General features: G+C 50.4%; 2 protein-coding genes, 1 non-coding gene and 1 pseudogene across 4 annotated transcripts in view; 3 read left to right on the forward strand and 1 right to left on the reverse strand.

The window, feature by feature from the left end:
- The first annotated feature begins 497 nt into the window (after nucleotides 1-497).
- Nucleotides 498-570, forward strand: TRNAN-GUU. Its single transcript has one exon. It is a non-coding gene; the product is annotated as a tRNA-Asn (tRNA).
- Nucleotides 571-8717: 8147 nt separating this feature from the next.
- On the forward strand, nucleotides 8718-11758 carry FICD (FIC domain protein adenylyltransferase). Its single transcript, XM_021703542.1, has 2 exons — nucleotides 8718-9018; nucleotides 9963-11758. Exons 1-2 carry the CDS (start codon nucleotides 8718-8720, stop codon nucleotides 11036-11038), a joined length of 1377 nt encoding a protein of 458 aa, XP_021559217.1. The 3' UTR covers nucleotides 11039-11758.
- A 1210-nt stretch (nucleotides 11759-12968) lies between these two features.
- SART3 (spliceosome associated factor 3, U4/U6 recycling protein) overlaps nucleotides 12969-17443 on the reverse strand; it is a 35366-nt gene continuing 30891 nt past the window's right edge. The window contains exons 17-20 of one of the 2 annotated variants that reach the window (XR_006541209.1): nucleotides 16958-17110; nucleotides 15923-16113; nucleotides 14930-15182; nucleotides 12969-13021 (exon numbers count right to left, since the gene is read on the reverse strand). Coding sequence is in view for 1 of the 2 variants with exons in the window: in XM_021703397.1 (XP_021559072.1) it covers nucleotides 15005-15182; nucleotides 15923-16113; nucleotides 16958-17110 (522 nt within the window). In the remaining variant the exon portion in view is untranslated. Of the gene's footprint in view, nucleotides 13022-14079; nucleotides 15183-15922; nucleotides 16114-16957; nucleotides 17111-17443 lie in introns of those variants that run through there. The other variant, XM_021703397.1, reaches the window with a different exon arrangement.
- On the forward strand, nucleotides 15292-15390 carry LOC123326710 (annotated as a pseudogene).

Consider the following 17443-nt stretch of genomic DNA (forward strand, 5'->3'; position numbering starts at 1 on the left):
GACACCTGGCCAGCCGTGCTCCGAAGGGGCCGCTTGCCCCACTACAGTCTCGAAGCAGCTGGGAAGGCTCCAGATGGGACATTCTGGAAGGGCCAGCGCTAGTGGCCTCGGAGGAATCTGCTCCCCTCCATCCCTCTGGAGCCCATGGGCTAATTTGGCAGCTGCACCCCCAGACAACAGAACTGTTCTCAAAGAAAATGGAGACACCTTTGTCAGAGAGACTGTGGAGGACCCTAAAGAGGCAAAGAATAAAAATGCTGAAAGAAGCCAGTCACCAAAGACTACATATTCTATGCTTCCATTTATAGGGAGAGGAATCTATATAGAAAGAAAGTAGGTTGCCGGGGCGGAGGGCGGGTGGTGGCAGAGAAACCTAAAGGGTGGGAGATTTTTTTGGGGTGGGGGGAGATGAACAGTTCTAAAATCGACTGTGATTATGAGTGAATTGTATGGTATGAGAAGCACAGCTCAGTAAAGCTGATATTAACAACAGGAGCGCCTGGCTGGCTCAGTGGGTAGAGCATGAGACTGTTGATCTCGGGGTCGTGAGTTTGAGCCCCACATTGGGCGTAGAGATTTCTAAAATAAATAAATAAACTTTAAAACACACACACACATCTGACAGTCTTCTTAAAAACAACAGCAAACAACAACAGAAAGCTGCACTGGCTCTAAACTTCCTCCTCGGGTTCCTCTAAGAACGCCAGAGCCAACACCATCACTCTAAGGGCTGTGCTCGCTTCACAACAATTCATTAAAGAGCATTTCCTCGATGCCAGGAAAAGACCCTTTGATGTCCATCCCTAGCCCTCCTCGGAATTCTTATCTGGTTAGAGGAGGGGAATGCATAGTAAAGGCTCCGCTTTCTTGCCTAGCCGGGCACCCTTGCTAATTTCCTTGTCTCCACGTTACCATGGCAACAGAAAGCTTCCACCGAGAGCTTCTGGGGCGTGTCCAAAGGGACTGCAATCTGGACCCAGGGTGGTTGCAGCCCCACTGCCCAGTAGCTCCCAGGCGCTGGCTGCCCCCCTGATGGCTGGGACAGCCCGTGATCCCATGAAGCAGGGAAATTGGAGAAGGGGAAGGAGGCAGACAGGGGGTCCTGTAGATCCGCACACCAGGCTGGCCTAGTGGCCATCCTGAGTCACCATCACCATGCAGGAAGAGGAGAGGGTGTTAGGCACATCTTTTAGAGGCTATGATCTAAAATGGCATCTTGAGCACCTGAGCTGGTCTCCATTGTTGGCATGACCATATTTTTAGGTAGGAGGAGGCAGCTTCTCCGGCCAATGAGAGTAACACGGCTGGAGGGCTTTCATGAAACATCTGGGGGAAAGGCAGCGGGCACCTGGGAGCCCAGTGTTGTGGCAGGTCAGTCTCACACCTGCAGAAGCTTCCTACCCCCGCAAGACTTGGCCAAAGGGCCCTGAAGTCCATGCTGTTGGACTGTCGGATGGGACCACTGGGATTGAGGAGGGGCAGGTGCAGTGGGTGCTGTATAAGCAGCCTCCAAGATGGCCCCTAATGATTTTCACCTCCGGCTGAAGTTTAGGCAGTCCCCTTCCACACTGTACCTAGGTTGCTCTGTGTTGTGACCCATACAGTTCAGACAGTATGTGACTTCCAAAGCTATGTCGTAAAGGACGTCATGTTCTCGGATCACACATACTGGGGGAAGCCGCCATGTTGGCAGGGCACCCAGACAGCCCTAAGGAGTGATCCACATGGAGAAAAACTGAAGCCCCTGCCCACCAGCCAGCACCAACCTGCCAGCCGCCTAAGCGAGCCACCTTGGAAATGGCTCCTCAGCCCAGTCAAGCCTTCAGGTGACTGTAGCCCCAGCCAACATGGCAATCTTGAGAGAGATCCTCAGTCAAAACTATCCCACTAGGCTGTTCCTGGATTCTTGACACACACACACTATGTAAAATAATACATTTGTATTATTGTGTTAAGCTGCTAAATTTGGGCACTATTTGTTACACAGCAGTGGATAACTGATACAGAGTAGATCCAGCTGCCCCTAGGATAGCCAGAAATTGTCTAGAGAAGAAAAGATGGTTTTATTAAGATTTTCCCTCCTTGGGATGCCTGGGTGGCTCCGTCGTTTAAGCGTGTGCCTTCAGCTCAGGTCATGATCCCAGGGTCCTGGGATCGAGTCCCACATTGGGCTCCTTGCTCAGTGGGGAGCCTGCTTCTCCCTCTGCCTGCTGCTCCCCCTGCTTATTCTCTCTCTCTCTCTCTGACAAATAAATACAATCTTTTAAAAAAAAAAAGATTTTCCCTCCTTGCTCCTCACGCCCCTCCCCAAAGTACTTTTACAAAAGAAAGTGATGTGTTGGTGAACAGAGTCTACAGACTTGGATTTGTGTCCAGGCTCTGCCCTTGCCCTCTATGCACCTCAGTTTCTCCACCTGTAAAACTGAAGAGCTAAAGCACAACCTGTCAGCCCTGAAATCATAGGGTCTGAGGGTGGTTAAAACTGTAAGTTTCGACTCAGGAAGACTGGTTGTGAACCCTGGCTCTGCCACCTGCTTGCTGTGTGACTCAGGCTAATTACTTAACTTCACTGAGCCTCAGTTTCACCTTCTGTAAAGTGGGTTTAATGATCTCTACTTCATGGCATTGTTACCAAAATCCAATAAAACAATACACATAAATTACTTAGTACACAGTAAGTGCTTAAAAAGTGGTTGTCACCACTACCAGTAATGAGATAGTGGGACAGGTACAATTATTTCCCCTTATAGTCAAGATACAGGAGGATCAGAAAGGTTGGAGGACTTTATTGGTCTAGAGCAGGCCCAGGTATGGATGTTTTTTTAAAAGCCCCCCAGGTGATTGATTCTTTGAGAAACTCTGCCCTAGAGAAACGTCCACACACATGCCAAAAAATCATACAAGAATTTCACTGCCATGTGTTTGTAATTGAAAAGGACTTGATTTTGGCTCAGGTCATGATCTCAGGGTCGTGGGATCAAGCTCCCCATTTAGCATGGAGTCTGCTTGAGATTCTCTCTCCCTCTCCCTCTGCCCCTCCGCTTGTGTTCTCTGTCTCTAAGATAAATAAATAAATAAATAAGTTAAAAAAATAGATTATATTACCAATACCCTGAAGCCCTAGTCATTCTCTCCCCTGTCACTTTCCCTTCCTTCCCTCCCAGAGATAATCACCATCTTGAATTTGTTGTTTATTACATCCATACCATGGCCTCTTGTTTTTAACCATACGTATATACTCCTAAATAATATATAGTGATGTTCTGCATGCTTTTACATGTCATATATACATTGTGTATCCTCCTGCATTTTTTTTTTTTTGGTTTGGCATTATATTTTAGAGGGTTATATTCATGTTGATACAGTTAGTTCTGGCTCAGTAATCATACACTGCTGTGTCTTACTGCACTTACAGTTTATTTCCCATTTACCTGTTGGTAGGTATTTGGATCATTTCTAGTCCTTTTCTTTTTTTTTCCTTTTTTAAAGATTTTATTTGTTCATTTGAGAGAAAGAGAGAGAGACAGAGCACAAGCAGGGGGAGAGGCAGACGGAGAAGGAGACTCCCCACTGAGCCGGGAGCCAGACATGGGACTCAATCCCAGAACTTGGAGATCATGCCCTGAGCCGAAGGCAGACGCTTAACCGACTGAGTCACCCAGGCGCCCCAATATGATATTTCTTAAACTGGGGGACAGGCACACAGGTACCCATTTTATTATCTATACCTTCTGGATGTCTGAAATACTTCATAATTTAAAAATAGACGTGCATAAAAAATATCTAGTATAATTGTGCATGGGAATTTTTTTCTTATTGTTTACTTGTGCCTTCTTATTATATCTGTGATCCCATTTTGCTTTTAGGAAATAAAATGGTTGTAATAACACTGTAAGGTGACGGACAGTAACTGCACTCTCCGTGGTGACCACTGAGTGATGTCCAGAATTGTCAAATCACTCTGTCGTGCACCCAAAACTTACATAATATTGTATGCCAACCATACTTCAATTTTAAAAAGAAAGAAAAAAAGTAGTTGGTTATTTTGACTATTTAACAAGAAAAGAAGTAGTTATGTTTAATTTTTTTGAAAGTAAGAAAAATCACTTCCCCAAGTGATTTGCTCTGGAAACAACACTTATTTGCATGTCTGAGATCATCCTGAATCCAGAGCAGGAGCCCTGGGCCCAAGGACACCTCCAGGGTGGTGTTCCCCCAAACCCTGCCTCTTGGGGATGCCCCAGGCACTGGGGCATGACCCCACTGGGTATGCAAACCGAAGATGTCAGTAGTCAGGGAGAAGGACTGCGGGGGGGGGGGGGGGAAGGGGGGGGGCGCGGGCCTCTTCAACAGCAGCTCTAAGTTAAAAGGAGAAAAAAACAATTCAAGCCAGCTGGGAAATGAGAGGCACCTGGGAGTGGGGGGAGGGGACCAGCATGGTGCATTTCTTTTACGTGAAGTTGCGTCATTCTGGAGCCATTTCAAAGCAATAGAACCTCCAGTTGGGGAGTTTTGTGTTTCTAAAGCAACAGAATCCGACTCTGCCAGCAAGCAGCGCTTGACTGCTGTTTCTTAAAGATGTACAAGGGTTTGTTTGGTTTGGTTTGGTTTTGCATAAGGACACATTTCCCAAGCAGCCACTTTCCAGGTTGTCAAGTGTCAAGATAAGCTTTTAGAGAACTCCTCCGTGGGCCGCGAGGAGGCCATTTCCACCCAATACGGAATGCTTAAGGCGGGGCAAGCCAACTTTTAACTATCGCTTCAAGGACCAAAATATTTTGTGCATTCAACGCAGCTGAACGCAGACGAGAAAATTGAGATCTCCTGACAAAGAGATCGTAGGGGGGGAAGTGATGCCCGGTGAATTGCTGCCCCCTGGTGGCCACAAGCAGAGGTGCGATCATCTGCCGAGAGAGGCATTTGTGATGCTCCTTCCTGTGTTCCCAGCCACCATCTCCCGCCCCTTTTAAAAGCCTAAAACAGGGATTACGGTCTGGCAACCCTCCGTAGCCAGTGGGCAGATGTGCCAACTGTTTAAAAATCTGGAGAGTTTGCTTAAAAATCTAGGCCTGACATTTCTTTTGAAAAATTAGAAAATCTGCCAACTTTCGGACGTAATATATATATTTTTTTACACAATAAATGTGGGCTAGAGCTTAGAAGCTGCTGCCCACTTTGGATAAGGCAGGTACTCTCACCTTCTCCACACTCCCTACCTCCCCCTGTTGTCTCATGCCCAGGTAGTTTTTAACTCGTAGATGGTTCTTGTGTAGCTTCTGGGTTTGCTACCTATAATTCTAAGCTCATTGAAGAGGTGATACTGGCACCTCGGAATGTGGAAAGTGGATGCTGCCTTTATTTCTTTTAACTTTTTTCTTTTTATTTTTTTTAAAGATTTTATTTATTTGAAACAGCGAGTGTGCAGGGGTGAGGGGCAGAGGGAGAGGGAGAGCAGGGGTGAGGGGCAGAGGGAGAGGGAGAGCAGGGAGCCTGATGCAGGACTCCATCCCAGGACCCTGGGATCATGACCTGAGCTGAAGGCAGATGCGTAACCGACTGAGCCACCCAGGGGCCCCCGGATGGTGCCTTTATAAGCAGATGATGACGTCACCTTATGCCTGGGAGGGGCAGAAGTCCACAAGCCCCAGGACAGCCAGTTCAGTGGGGTAAGTGACCTGCTCCAGGACACAAAGCTTGGGCAACGGTTACTAGATACAAACAGGAAGCACAGCCCCCGCTGTTTGGTCCTTCACCTTGTAATGCCCCCGCCCCCGTCCCCGCCCCCATGGTGGCCTTTTATGACAGCCCACTCCTGGCTGTAGGTCAGTGGCTTCCCTCAACTGGAAGCAGACTGAGACCTACGAAAGGACATGGAGTCATTCCCCAGTGACTGGAGCCACCTGTAGCTCTGACAGTTTCTTCTGCGAATAACAAAACAGCCATGACTTTGTGTCTTGTCTAGGAATAACTGCAACAGCAGATACCTATCAAATGTCTGCTTTGTGCCAGGCATGTAGGATCTCACTCCCCCTCACACAAAACCCTCTGAGGAGGTAGTGTTACCGCACTGTCCCCGTTTTACAGAAAAGCGGACGGCACCAGTGGCATCAAGTCACTTGCTAAATGTAACTCCGTTTTCAAGTGGCAGAGCTGGTACTAGACCCCAGGGCTGTGTGGCTCCGGTGGCGGCACCCACAACCACTGCCTGACCGTGGCTCCCAAGGGGGGGATGTGTGTCATGGAGGAGGTCAGATCTTGAAGAGTCGGGCCTTCCGCAGATCCTGAACTTGAGGCCAAAGGCGAAGTCGGCTGTTTGTCCCCATTTTACAAATGGAAAAACTGAGGCTTGGAATAACACCCAAGGTCACACAGAGCTTAGGTGACGAAGCCCGGATTGAAGCCGGGGTCTCTCCGCCTCCAGAATCAATAGGGCTAACATCTTAACGCTTAGCATTCCTGGATGTTGCATTTCAATATTTGTGAACGAGGGTGGAGGTTTCAGCTCTCTGCTTCAGGGAAAAATCCCAGTCTCTCTAGGAAGATAATAAACCAGCCAGTTCCTTCTCGAGTGGATGCAAATTAAAAGGTTTGGGAGGAAAAGGGAAAGAGAGGTGAGAAAGACGGAGAAGTGTCAACCCTGATATCACAGAGTCGGGACTAAGAACAGGAGCTCTGAAGTCAGACTAACAGGGTGCGGAGCATCCTCATTTTCCACCTAAGGAAACGGAGGGCCAGGAGAGTGGCCCCCAGACGAGGAGCAGAAGGACAGCACTTCACGGCAGGCGGAACTGCGAGTTTCCGTCGCGGAACCTACCGTGCCCCCAAATCACCGCGCGCGGGTTTTCCGCCCGCTACTCCCGCTTGTCGCCCGGGCCCCGCCCCTCCGGTTGCCTATTGGCTGCTGCGGGCACGAGACCAACACAGGAGCCAGCCAATGGGGGTGACCCACGGCGCGTCTTTCCCCGGGAAGCCGACACAGAAGCTAGAACCCGGAAGTGCGAGGGGCGGACAAGTCGGGGAAACCAATCCGCCGCGACGAGGATGGCGGGCCGACCAATGGCGAGTCGCCGGGGGCGGGGCCACAAGGCCGGCGGCGGAGCAGGACCTGGGAGCGGGTGGGAGCGGGAGGCAGCGGAACCTCCGAGCCCCTGGAAGGCGGCGGCAGGGTCGGGCAGCAGCGCGCGGTAGGAGGGGGCGAGCCCTAGGGGCTCGGAAGGAGCGAGCTGGGCAGGGGGCAGCGGGGAAGTGAGCCCTGAGCGGGATTCAGAGGGACCTAAGTCGAGCTACATCGCCCCTCTGGGCCTCAGTTTCCCCCTTCCTAGGGTAGTGAGGAGTGAGACGTTCGCATCTCGTGCCTCCCCCGGCGCAGACCCGGGTCCTTGGCGAACTCCAGCCCCACCCCGGATCCCGTCCCTCCGGGAGCCTCCCAGAGCACCTGGACGAAGCAGTGACCCATACCCTCTTCTAAACCCCCCACAGCACGCCCAGCGTACCCCGGTTAGAGCGCAGACCAAGCCATTTCAGGTGTTATCAGCGAGCCAGGCTCCCCCATTAGACTCTGAGCCCTGGGCGATCAGAAACCTAATCAGTCATTTCTGGGTCTTGGAGGCCCAGCACCAGGAGCAGGCTGGAGCAGGGATGCATGGGCCCTGGTTGGGAATAAGGTAGAGGTTAAGACCTGGGTAGTCTTCCCAGAAGCACTGGGAATTCATTCTTGATGCTTCTGTTTACTAGCTTAGCCTTCTAGAAACTGACTTACCCTGCTTTAGTTTCTCTTGTCCGTAAAATGGAGTTGGGGGTAGCTCCTTCATAAGGTGTTAATGATTGAGATAACACGTGGCTAGCACTCAGCTTAGTGCTCAGTACACCACAGTTGCCCAATAAATGCTTATTGTTAGCATAATGGTGCTTGCATACCTGACCCCTCCACTCCCACTGCCAGCCCAAAGCACATGCCCACTGTCATGTGGAGGGTGAGTGCTCACCCACTCTGGCCCACAGCTTAAGTTCCTTTTGAGATGCTTGGACTGTCCAGGCTCTAGGTAAAATCCTTACTGGACAGGTCCGGGAAGGAAGGCCAGAGAGGGGAGCAACACTGTGGCTAATACCAGGATGTGGGCATGAAGAGGCGGCCACCAAACAGTTGTACATATCAAAGACTAGACCTCGGAACTGCCTTGGCCAATCTGGATATGTGTGTGGGCACAGATCTGTGGTCAAGGGAAGGGACTTTAGAGCCATGGGTTCCTGAATTCAAGTCCTAAGGCTGTCACTTACTCACTGGGTGACTTTGGGCAAGGGGCTTCATCTCTCTGAGCCTGTTTCCTCATCTGGAGAAGTGGGATGACGGTAACATCAGCTCCTGTTGAAGACTGCAAGAGATAGTATGTGTGAGGTCCTTAGTGCTTACCAGGGCCTGGCACACAGTAAGCGCTCAATAAATGTTGAGTGCAGTGGCATTACTTTTCAGAGTCACGGTGCCCTGGAAGTGGCAACCGTCCTCCAGGCTGGCCCCTCCCCATTTAAATCCACTTCCTGCCTTGCCCCAACCTCCGGGTCATAGTGATAGGAGGTGTGGGGGCCTCCAACCCCCCGCTGAATTCAGAAACCTATCTTGAACATGTCCCCTTCCCCTGCCCCATCTACAGCTCTTGGTTCCCCGCAGATCCTGCTCTCAGGCAACTGAATATGTGCAGGGTACCCACCCCTGAGTCCAGATGACACTCGTGCTGATGGCTTCAGTGATGGCAGTGACTGAACCAAAATGGGTCTCCGTCTGGGGCCGCTTCCTGTGGGTGATGCTGCTGAGCATGGTGTTGGGGTCCCTGCTGGCGCTGCTGCTGCCGCTGGGGGCCTTAGAAGAGCAGTGTCTGACCGTGCTCAAAGGCTTCTACCTGCTCAGGAGCAAGTTGGACAGGGTGCAGCATGCCGTCACCAAGTGTAGCAGCCCGTCCACAGAGCTCAGTGTCACCTCCGGGGACGCACCACCGCTGGCGATCAAGACCAAGGCCTCTCCAGGTAAGGCAGACCGGCCAGCTCTCCTCACCACTCCTTAATTGGGTAAGTCTGCCCCGAGCTCCCAGCCTAGACAAGCTGACAACTGGCTAAGATAACAGCATCACCAGCACGGTGGTGGGAAACCGGGCACACCTGGCGGGCTCCCTGGAGGGAATGCCTGAGCTGAGACCCCAGTGTAAATAGGAAAATGACCCAAAGGAAAAGGCATGAGAGGCAAGTGCACCAGGCAGAAACCAGAGGGTGAGAGAGCCTGCGCATGTGACGAAAAGCAGCCCCGTGTGTGGGTGGAGGGGCTGATGAGGGAGGGCTAGATCTAGAGCAGTTTCTCTCCCTCCGCACTGTCCTCTGGGGTGCACTGTAGGATACTGAGCAGCATCCTTGGGCTGTACCCACTGGATGCCAGTAGAACCCCACCCCTCCACCCTCCCCCACCCCCCGTGACAAGCAACATGTCTTCAGACACTGCCAACTGTCGCCTTGTGGGGGGGGACAAAATCACCCCTGGTTGAGAACCACTGGGTTAAAAGATTTAAAGAACAGCCCAGGGATGGGGAATCCTCCGGAGCCTAGCACCAGGGGGGGAACTGTTACCAGCCTAGGCCTGAAGGGACAGGGGCCAGGGCCAGCATCACCGGGACTGAGCCAGGACAGCAGAGAACTGAGAATATGGGAGAGCCACCTAACAGGAGCTGCGGCCGCAGCCACTCACTCGGGCACTCAGAAGGCAGGGGGCCAGGGAGTCCAGGTGGTACTTCCAGGGTACAGAGAACGGCTCTGGGGACACACAGACAAAAACCAGCTGCGGGGCACAAATGCATCCATAGTGTAGAGTGAGCAGAGGGACTAGAACGAGCCCCCCTGAAGGGCCAGCACAGGGGACAGCTCTCCTGAACATCCTTTGCCCTTCCCACTCTCCCGCCAACGCTTCTCTGGCTCTTTTCTAGCTAGTAAGTTGGAAGCCAAAGCAGCTCTGAACCAAGCCCTGGAGATGAAACGCCAAGGCAAGCGGGAGAAAGCCCACAAGCTCTTCCTGCACGCCCTCAAAATGGACCCAGACTTCGTGGATGCACTCAACGAGTTTGGCATCTTTTCAGAAGAGGACAAGGACATCATCCAGGCGGATTACTTATACACCAGAGCGTTGACCATCTCGCCTTACCATGAGAAAGCGCTGGTCAACCGGGACCGGACACTGCCGCTGGTCGAGGAGATCGACCAGAGGTATTTTAGCATCATCGACAGCAAAGTGAAGAAGGTCATGTCCATCCCCAAGGGCAACTCTGCGCTGCGCAGAGTCATGGAGGAAACCTACTACCATCACATCTACCACACAGTCGCGATCGAGGGCAACACCCTCACCCTCTCGGAAATCAGGCACATCCTGGAGACCCGCTACGCCGTGCCAGGGAAAAGCCTGGAGGAGCAGAACGAGGTTATCGGCATGCACGCAGCAATGACGTACATCAACACAACGCTAGTCTCCCGCATTGGGTCTGTCACCATCAGCGACGTGTTGGAGATCCATAGGCGGGTGCTGGGTTACGTGGATCCAGTGGAAGCTGGCAGGTTTCGGACGACACAGGTCCTCGTGGGACACCACATCCCTCCCCATCCTCAAGATGTGGAAAAGCAGATGCAGGAGTTCATCCAGTGGCTCAACTCCGAGGACGCCATGAATCTGCACCCAGTGGAGTTTGCGGCCTTGGCCCATTATAAATTGGTTTACATCCACCCTTTCATCGATGGCAACGGAAGGACCTCGCGCCTGCTGATGAACCTCATCCTGATGCAGGCGGGCTACCCACCCATCACCATCCGCAAGGAGCAGAGGTCCGAGTACTACCATGTACTGGAGGTCGCCAATGAAGGCGACGTGAGGCCGTTCATCCGCTTCATCGCCAAGTGTACGGAGACCACTCTGGACACCCTGCTCTTTGCCACAACAGAGTACCCGGTGGCACTGCCCGAGGCCAAACCCAACCACTCCGGGTTTAAGGAGACACTGCCTGTGAAGCCCTAACCCTGGAAATCCTCCCTTGGTGACAAGGGATGTCCCAAGGAGGGGAAACCCTTAGCATTTCTAGAAACCTAGTTGTCTCCTAAAGCAAAAGGAGACAGAAAAGGAACTTAAACGTTCTTTACCTCCAAATGTTTTAGTTAAAAAAAAAAAAAAAAACACCTAAATTATTAAGCCTTATCTCTAAGGTAACTTATAATTCAGCCCAAGTTATTATTTATTTTCTTCTTTGGGGCTAGTAAATGTTGTGTGGCGTCTGCTGTCTGCACTGGTGTCCCTAAGGAGGGAGGCTTTGGGAGCATCAGTGCTGTGTGTTGTGACCAGAACACAGGTTCTGGAGCAGAATTTGCACTCAGGTGGGAAGAGGCCAGAAGTGTGGAAGGAGGTCCAAAAGCCATAGGAGGAACTCCTCCAAGTGTCCTGTGACTTGACCTGAGAGGTCAGTACTCTTGGGGAGAACCTGGTCCCGGTTTTGAGAAATGACTGAAAGCTTGCTTCTACAAAGAGGCTGGCGGTGTGACTAATTCTCACTGGTAGAGCAAACTTCTGAGAGATGAAATAAAATTAATGTTGACATTTCTAGGTAGATACCTTTCTCAATTCAAGGAAATCCTTAAGTCATAGTTAGCTTGCAAACTCTAGTGCCAAAGGCTGTTATGTCCCCTTATCAAGACTGTTTTTCTAACAAAGAGAATAGGGGAGTGGCCAGCTTGGTTTTCTGTGTATGAAATGTTTCTCGCACTTCGTGTGCAGCAACTCAGACCGGATGTTTTAGTCTACAAGTTCTCTGGGTTTGTCACGCAACTGAATCCTACTGCAAATCAGGTATTGTGCAAGTAGCCAAGTCTGCCCTCACCCCCAACTCTGGAGTTGAACATCTCGTGTAGGCAGATATTCAAGAACACATTTGAGAAAAAAGTTGCCATGTCAACACCAAATTAGCATTTTTGATAATGAATTAGAGGGAGTTTCTACCAAACCAAGGAAAACCTTTCAGCCAGGCAGGATGTGCCCCGTTTGTCACGCAGTCTTCTCCACTTACTGACTTGACCCCCACCTCCCCCAGCCCTCGTACTGTCCCGCGTCCCCTCGGGGAAGCAGAAGAGATTGCCTTGGAGTGGCCTTATTTTTCTGGCATCTTGTAAAATGATAAAATGTCCTATGTGATACGGCCAAGTTTCCAAGTCTTCATTCTATGGAAGAAGACTCTTCTCTATCAATAGCATGTCAGCCCAGGTGCCGCCATGACCGCCGCTGTGCTGCTCAGAGTCCGAAGGGCCACGGGTTCCTTTCCCAGTGACGGGGCCCAGGACGTCCAGCGCTGTCGTGCACTTTGTCAGGGTCAGAATGGTGGTGAACACATACAAAGTGTAGTCTCTGACTTGGGAAGTCATACCCTGACAGGAAGGAGATCACTCTTCTGAGGTAGATGTTTCTATAGTTATTTAACTGTGTAATAGGCACAGAGTAGCTTTCTGAAAGATTAAGAAATCTTTGTGAAGTGGCCCCGAGGGATAGTTATTCAAACCTTTATAAAAAATATTTGCATATTCGTATGCTGCCATGAGGGCTCTCTGCCCCTGAACTCTTCTTTCGTCTTGGTTTTATAAGCACACTGAGGAAGCCTGACAGAAGTGCGTGCTTTGTACGAGAGAGAAACGTGCACTTTAAGCTCTGTTGTGAAGGACGTTATTTTAATAGATTACTGACTCTAATAAAGTATTTTATTACATAAAGGCCTGAGACTTCGCTGTCTTATTCAAACGATGTTCCCATCTGTCACAAGGATGAAGGAGGAATCCTTTCGGAACGTTAAGCCCCGTTTGTACTATGGTATGAGGCGCTCATTTCGAGAGGGAGGTGGGACGGAACTGTGGGGGTAAGCTACCTACCTGCGCCGGTGGGCCTGAAGCACTGGTCTTCCACTAACACGCCAGTAACGCAAATGGTGATTCGTGCTTCTCTTTACCAGCAGTTCTTGATTTCCTGGGGAAAACACATAAACCCACTCACATGTTCCTGACAGTCCGTCTCTAGGACCATCCACACCCTGAGCTCAAGTCCGAGCGGGTTCAGTTCTGTAATGAGCCTGTGTTGACACGAGAAAGCATGAAGTGAGGGCAGAAGACTGGCCAACACTGAGAGAGGGACGGTGAAACGTGCAGCAGCAGGAAGCAAGCCACGTCAGCCTGGATGGGTGAGGAGATACTCGGGGTTCCTCGGTGGCAGTCCCGGCTTGTCCCTAGTCTGCTCGCCCAACCAACAGGCTTCCAGGGGTGGGGGGAAGTGCCCATTCCAAAGAACACAGGAGGGACCAGGGTTACATACAGCACACTTCTTCTGGCCACTACGTGAATTTAATTCACAACTAACACCTAACGAAAAATGTTTTGTGAAAAAGAGACAAGGTAGACGGGAACCATCAGATTAAAAGACTTCAGAGGTTTATCAACCGATCCTAACCTCCTGGGGGAGGGGGGATGCACTTACAAAACAATAGGAAACTAGGAGTTTGGATAGTTGAGGACTTGAAGGCATTACTGGTCGTGTTTCTAGGAGTAATGATAAAACTGTGGCCTGGGGGGCCTTATCTCTTGGAGGCACTCGCTGCAGTCCCCTGCTGGGGGGGGGGGGGGGGTTGCTGCCGCCGTGTCTGACACAGGCCACGATGTAACAGGGAGGGCAGGGGCGGCAGAGATGAAGGCCCCTGTGCTAGAGAGGGATGCTGAAGCTCAAGGACAGGGACATGAGGTCCTTTTGTTCTTTTGTCAACACTTTTGGATGACACTTCCAATTTCCCATTAAAAATGTAGTAAAGCCTGATGCACAAAAACTTAAAAACCAATCGATTTCTAGCACACATGAAAGCATTTCCTAATTTCTTCCCCCAGAGTGTCTTTATAAAAAAGTCCTTTTCTCTACTGAACTGGCAACATGGCTTTTTAAATATTTGATAAGAGATGAGATGTAAAAAAAAAAAAAAGCCTAGAAGCTGAAGGGCCAAAATGCAGCAAAGTGAAGTTTAAAACTGAAGAAGACCCATCACAACTGAAATGATTTAAATCAAAGGGACAACAGGATTTGACTTACAAAAGTTCTATTTACACATCTGTTAGGTAAGACAAGTGCACCCATTTTCAAAATACATCCATGTTTGAATGCACATCTGACTACCATTCAGCAAGAAGTTTTGAAGAGAACTTCAGTTTAATAAACAAAGCTAAGTGGGGAGAATTTAAGTTTGTACTTGACATGGTATTTAAACAAAACCAAAGGGCTGAAACTCAATATTTAGACAAAGAACACGGTTCACTAATCACTAGGCAAAGAAAATGGTCCACAGCAGGTGGCACACAGAACTCCCATATAAAACAAAGGTCACAAATATTTTGCTTTTAGGAAACATAAAACAATGGATTGATGTGTCATTTACAAATACATAATATAAAAACGCACAGCCCCCCCTTGAACAAAAATCCATCAAATGTTTTTTATGTGATTTCCCCTATCCCCACCACCCCTTTACTAAAATAGGCCATTCTGGTGAATTACTAGCATCTGCCATTTTGTCTTTTAAAATTAAAAGAGTGACGGGCACATGAGCTGTGCAGGCTGTAAGAGAAGTGTCTTATAAAAGGGAGTCAGATGGCCGAAAACATTGGGACAAGTGGGTCTCAAAACGGTGTGTTTGAGTTTCACTTCCGTTTCTCACTCTGTAAGACACAAAAATAGCTTAAGAAACTACACACTGGGCCCAACCCATGGAGTGATCATTTTCCTCCTATTGCCCTCAATATGAGGGAGTGCTTCAAGCCTCTTTCCTTGGACACCCTCATCCCTTTCTAACCCCGAGGAAAATGCGTAGGAGGGGTGCTGCCCCGGGCCCTTCCATACCCAGAGTATAGCTGGGGGCCGGGTGCTCTTCCTGGCCAGTGTGCAGTAAGGCATTTCCCCTCTAAGGAGTCACGTTCACTTTCTCAGAAGCAACTTGGCAAAATCAGCATTGGACATCTTGGGTGCCTCGGTGGCTGCTGAGGCGGTGACCACCGGCGGTGGGGCAGGGCCGTTCTCTGCCTGGACGGCTGTCTCACTCGGGCGCTGCAGGGCACGAGGCAGCAGCGAGAGCTGGGTTCTCCCCTTCCCCCGCCTGGAAGAGCAAACATTGGATGTACGCTTGCAAAGCAACCATTCGCGGCCCCTGCTTTATTTGAGAAAATAAGCCAGGATGGTCTTCAATCACCCAAAGTTACAAAGTGAAGACCATACTTTCCGGGCTCATTTCTGTAGTTTGTTAGTAGAGAAGTTTCTCGAAATGTGTAGAGTACCAAGTTAATAGGTGAAGAGTAAAAACCAGAAAAGGGAGATGATCCCTGTTCTCTGTGACTCTAATATGCAAAAACCAGTTCAACAAACTGCCGTTTTCACAATCTTGGCAAAGACCAACCTGTGCAACAGTTACATGTACGGTGGATAAAAATGCTATCCTCTTTCAGACCTCACCAAACCACCTCACGATTTTGCAGTCTCCTTCCTACCAGGTGAAAAGCTAGCTCTTCTGATTATAGCCGGAGTGTAGACTACCCCAGCAAGCATACGGTTGTCAGGTTCTGAATCCACACGTAAGGATTCTACTGCCAAAGACTTTAATATACTCATTGCCTAGAAACCAACTGACCTCAGATAAATCACGTGTAAACTGGCAAACACCAGGAAGAGCTGCACTTCCGGGCTTGCACTCTGCATGAGCTGCTCTGGGGAATGACAGTGAGCATCCCCAGGAACAGCAGGCCCTGGCTTCCCGCCCCAGCTTGCTGCACTAGCAGGACACGAATCCACCACGGTGCTGGCCGGGGCCGAGTTTGGGCAGGGCAGCATGCACACACTTACGCTCCGTAAATCTGCCGAGGCACCATGGCGCCACCTGGAGCTTTCCTTGCCTCTGGCTTCTCTGGAACCTTCCTCTGAGGGGGATTGCTGATGGCCACTTTGATGACATTGTCTTTGATAGTCATGCCATCCATCTTCAGTACAGCCTGTGATGCCTGGGACTCATTTTCATACTCCACATAGGCCAGGCCCTGTAAGAGGCAAGATCCAGAGCCCGATCAGGTGCGGCCCAGCCAGGACCCAACTTCCTGCCTCAGTCCAGAAGCCAGTACCGGGCAGGCACCCCAACATCAGGTTCCCTTCCCCATCACCACCATCCTTTGGCTATAGGTTTATGCACTGGCCCTACTCTTCCTCCCTGTTTCTACAACTGACTGTAACTTCACATAACCTTTGTGAGGTCAGCGTACCTTGTGCTTGCTCAAAAAAAAAAAAGGAAAAGGAAGAAAAGATAGGGAGGGAGGGAGGGGAAGGGGGACAGACAGACCAGTATAAATCCAGCAAGAGCAAATGAATGAGGCGGCTGGACACAGGGTGAGCCCTCATGTCTGGGCCCTGGCCCCTCCTTACTTCATGCTCTTCAACTCTCCATCAACCCGGAGGGCTGGGGGAAAGACAGGTAACCCAAACTCGTGCCTAAACAACTACTCAGAATGTGGTACGAAAAGGATCTCGCAGGACACTGAGGGGAGCTAGCGGGAGGACGTGACGGGGTCTCGGATTGGAGGAGGTGCCTGGAGGCCTAGTGAAGAGGCGAGTCTGGGCAGGAGGGTGCACACAGCTAGCAGTCTGCACTGTGGCCCCTGCTAATTCGTGGGAAGTTTTCTTTCCCCCAATGCCCTATTATTTTTAGTATAATTAGAAACAGGTTAATCTGACTCCAAATGCACGTAGAGCCAAGTGTCCCTATTGTTCTGTTAACTTGTTTGTTTCTCAGCAAACGAGGAACCCACTCAGAACCTAATAATCTGAACAGATGGAGAACTAGGTTTGCCCGAGCCTCAGGAGGCTGACACCGTCTGCGCAGACGCTGACCTTCGGTTTGCCTGCCCGGTTGGTAACCAGCCTGATGTCCTTCACGGTGCCATGAGCCTTACAGATCTCTTCTAGTTCTTCTTTAGTGCAGGAAAAAGGCAGGCCTGATACAAACAGCTTGTGTTTCTCCAGGGCAGTGCTGTACCTAAACACCTACAGGAAGAAAGGAGGGAAACAGTCAAACTCCCGTGCCCAACCCAGCGCACCATACTACAGCCGGTACCAGGCTCAGCCACAGGCCTCACCCCAGCCAGAGACCAGAGCCAACTCTGGGTGCTGCAACTGTTAACGGGGTCACCCTGGGCAAGTCACTTAACCTCTCAAAGCGCCCCCTTCCTCCCCCGGAACATGGCAGGGATGAAAGCCGCTATTCTCAGAGTTAGGGTGAGGATCTGACAAGGTAATATAGTAAATACTCTGCATGACCCCTTGCCACTCCCTCAACATTCAGTGGCAAGTAGCCATCATTGTAATTTCTAATTTTCT

This window comes from Neomonachus schauinslandi, chromosome 14, assembly GCF_002201575.2.
Source record: "Neomonachus schauinslandi chromosome 14, ASM220157v2, whole genome shotgun sequence".
Classification (NCBI taxonomy): domain Eukaryota; kingdom Metazoa; phylum Chordata; class Mammalia; order Carnivora; family Phocidae; genus Neomonachus; species Neomonachus schauinslandi.

Bases quoted from the DNA above. Each gene is read 5' to 3' on its own strand.
- FICD (XM_021703542.1), top strand. From the start codon at position 8,718: ATGACACTCGTGCTGATGGCTTCAGTGATGGCAGTGACTGAACCAAAA. The intron at 9,019-9,962 runs GTAAGGCAGACC...GCTCTTTTCTAG, and splicing joins CAAGACCAAGGCCTCTCCAG to CTAGTAAGTTGGAAGCCAAA.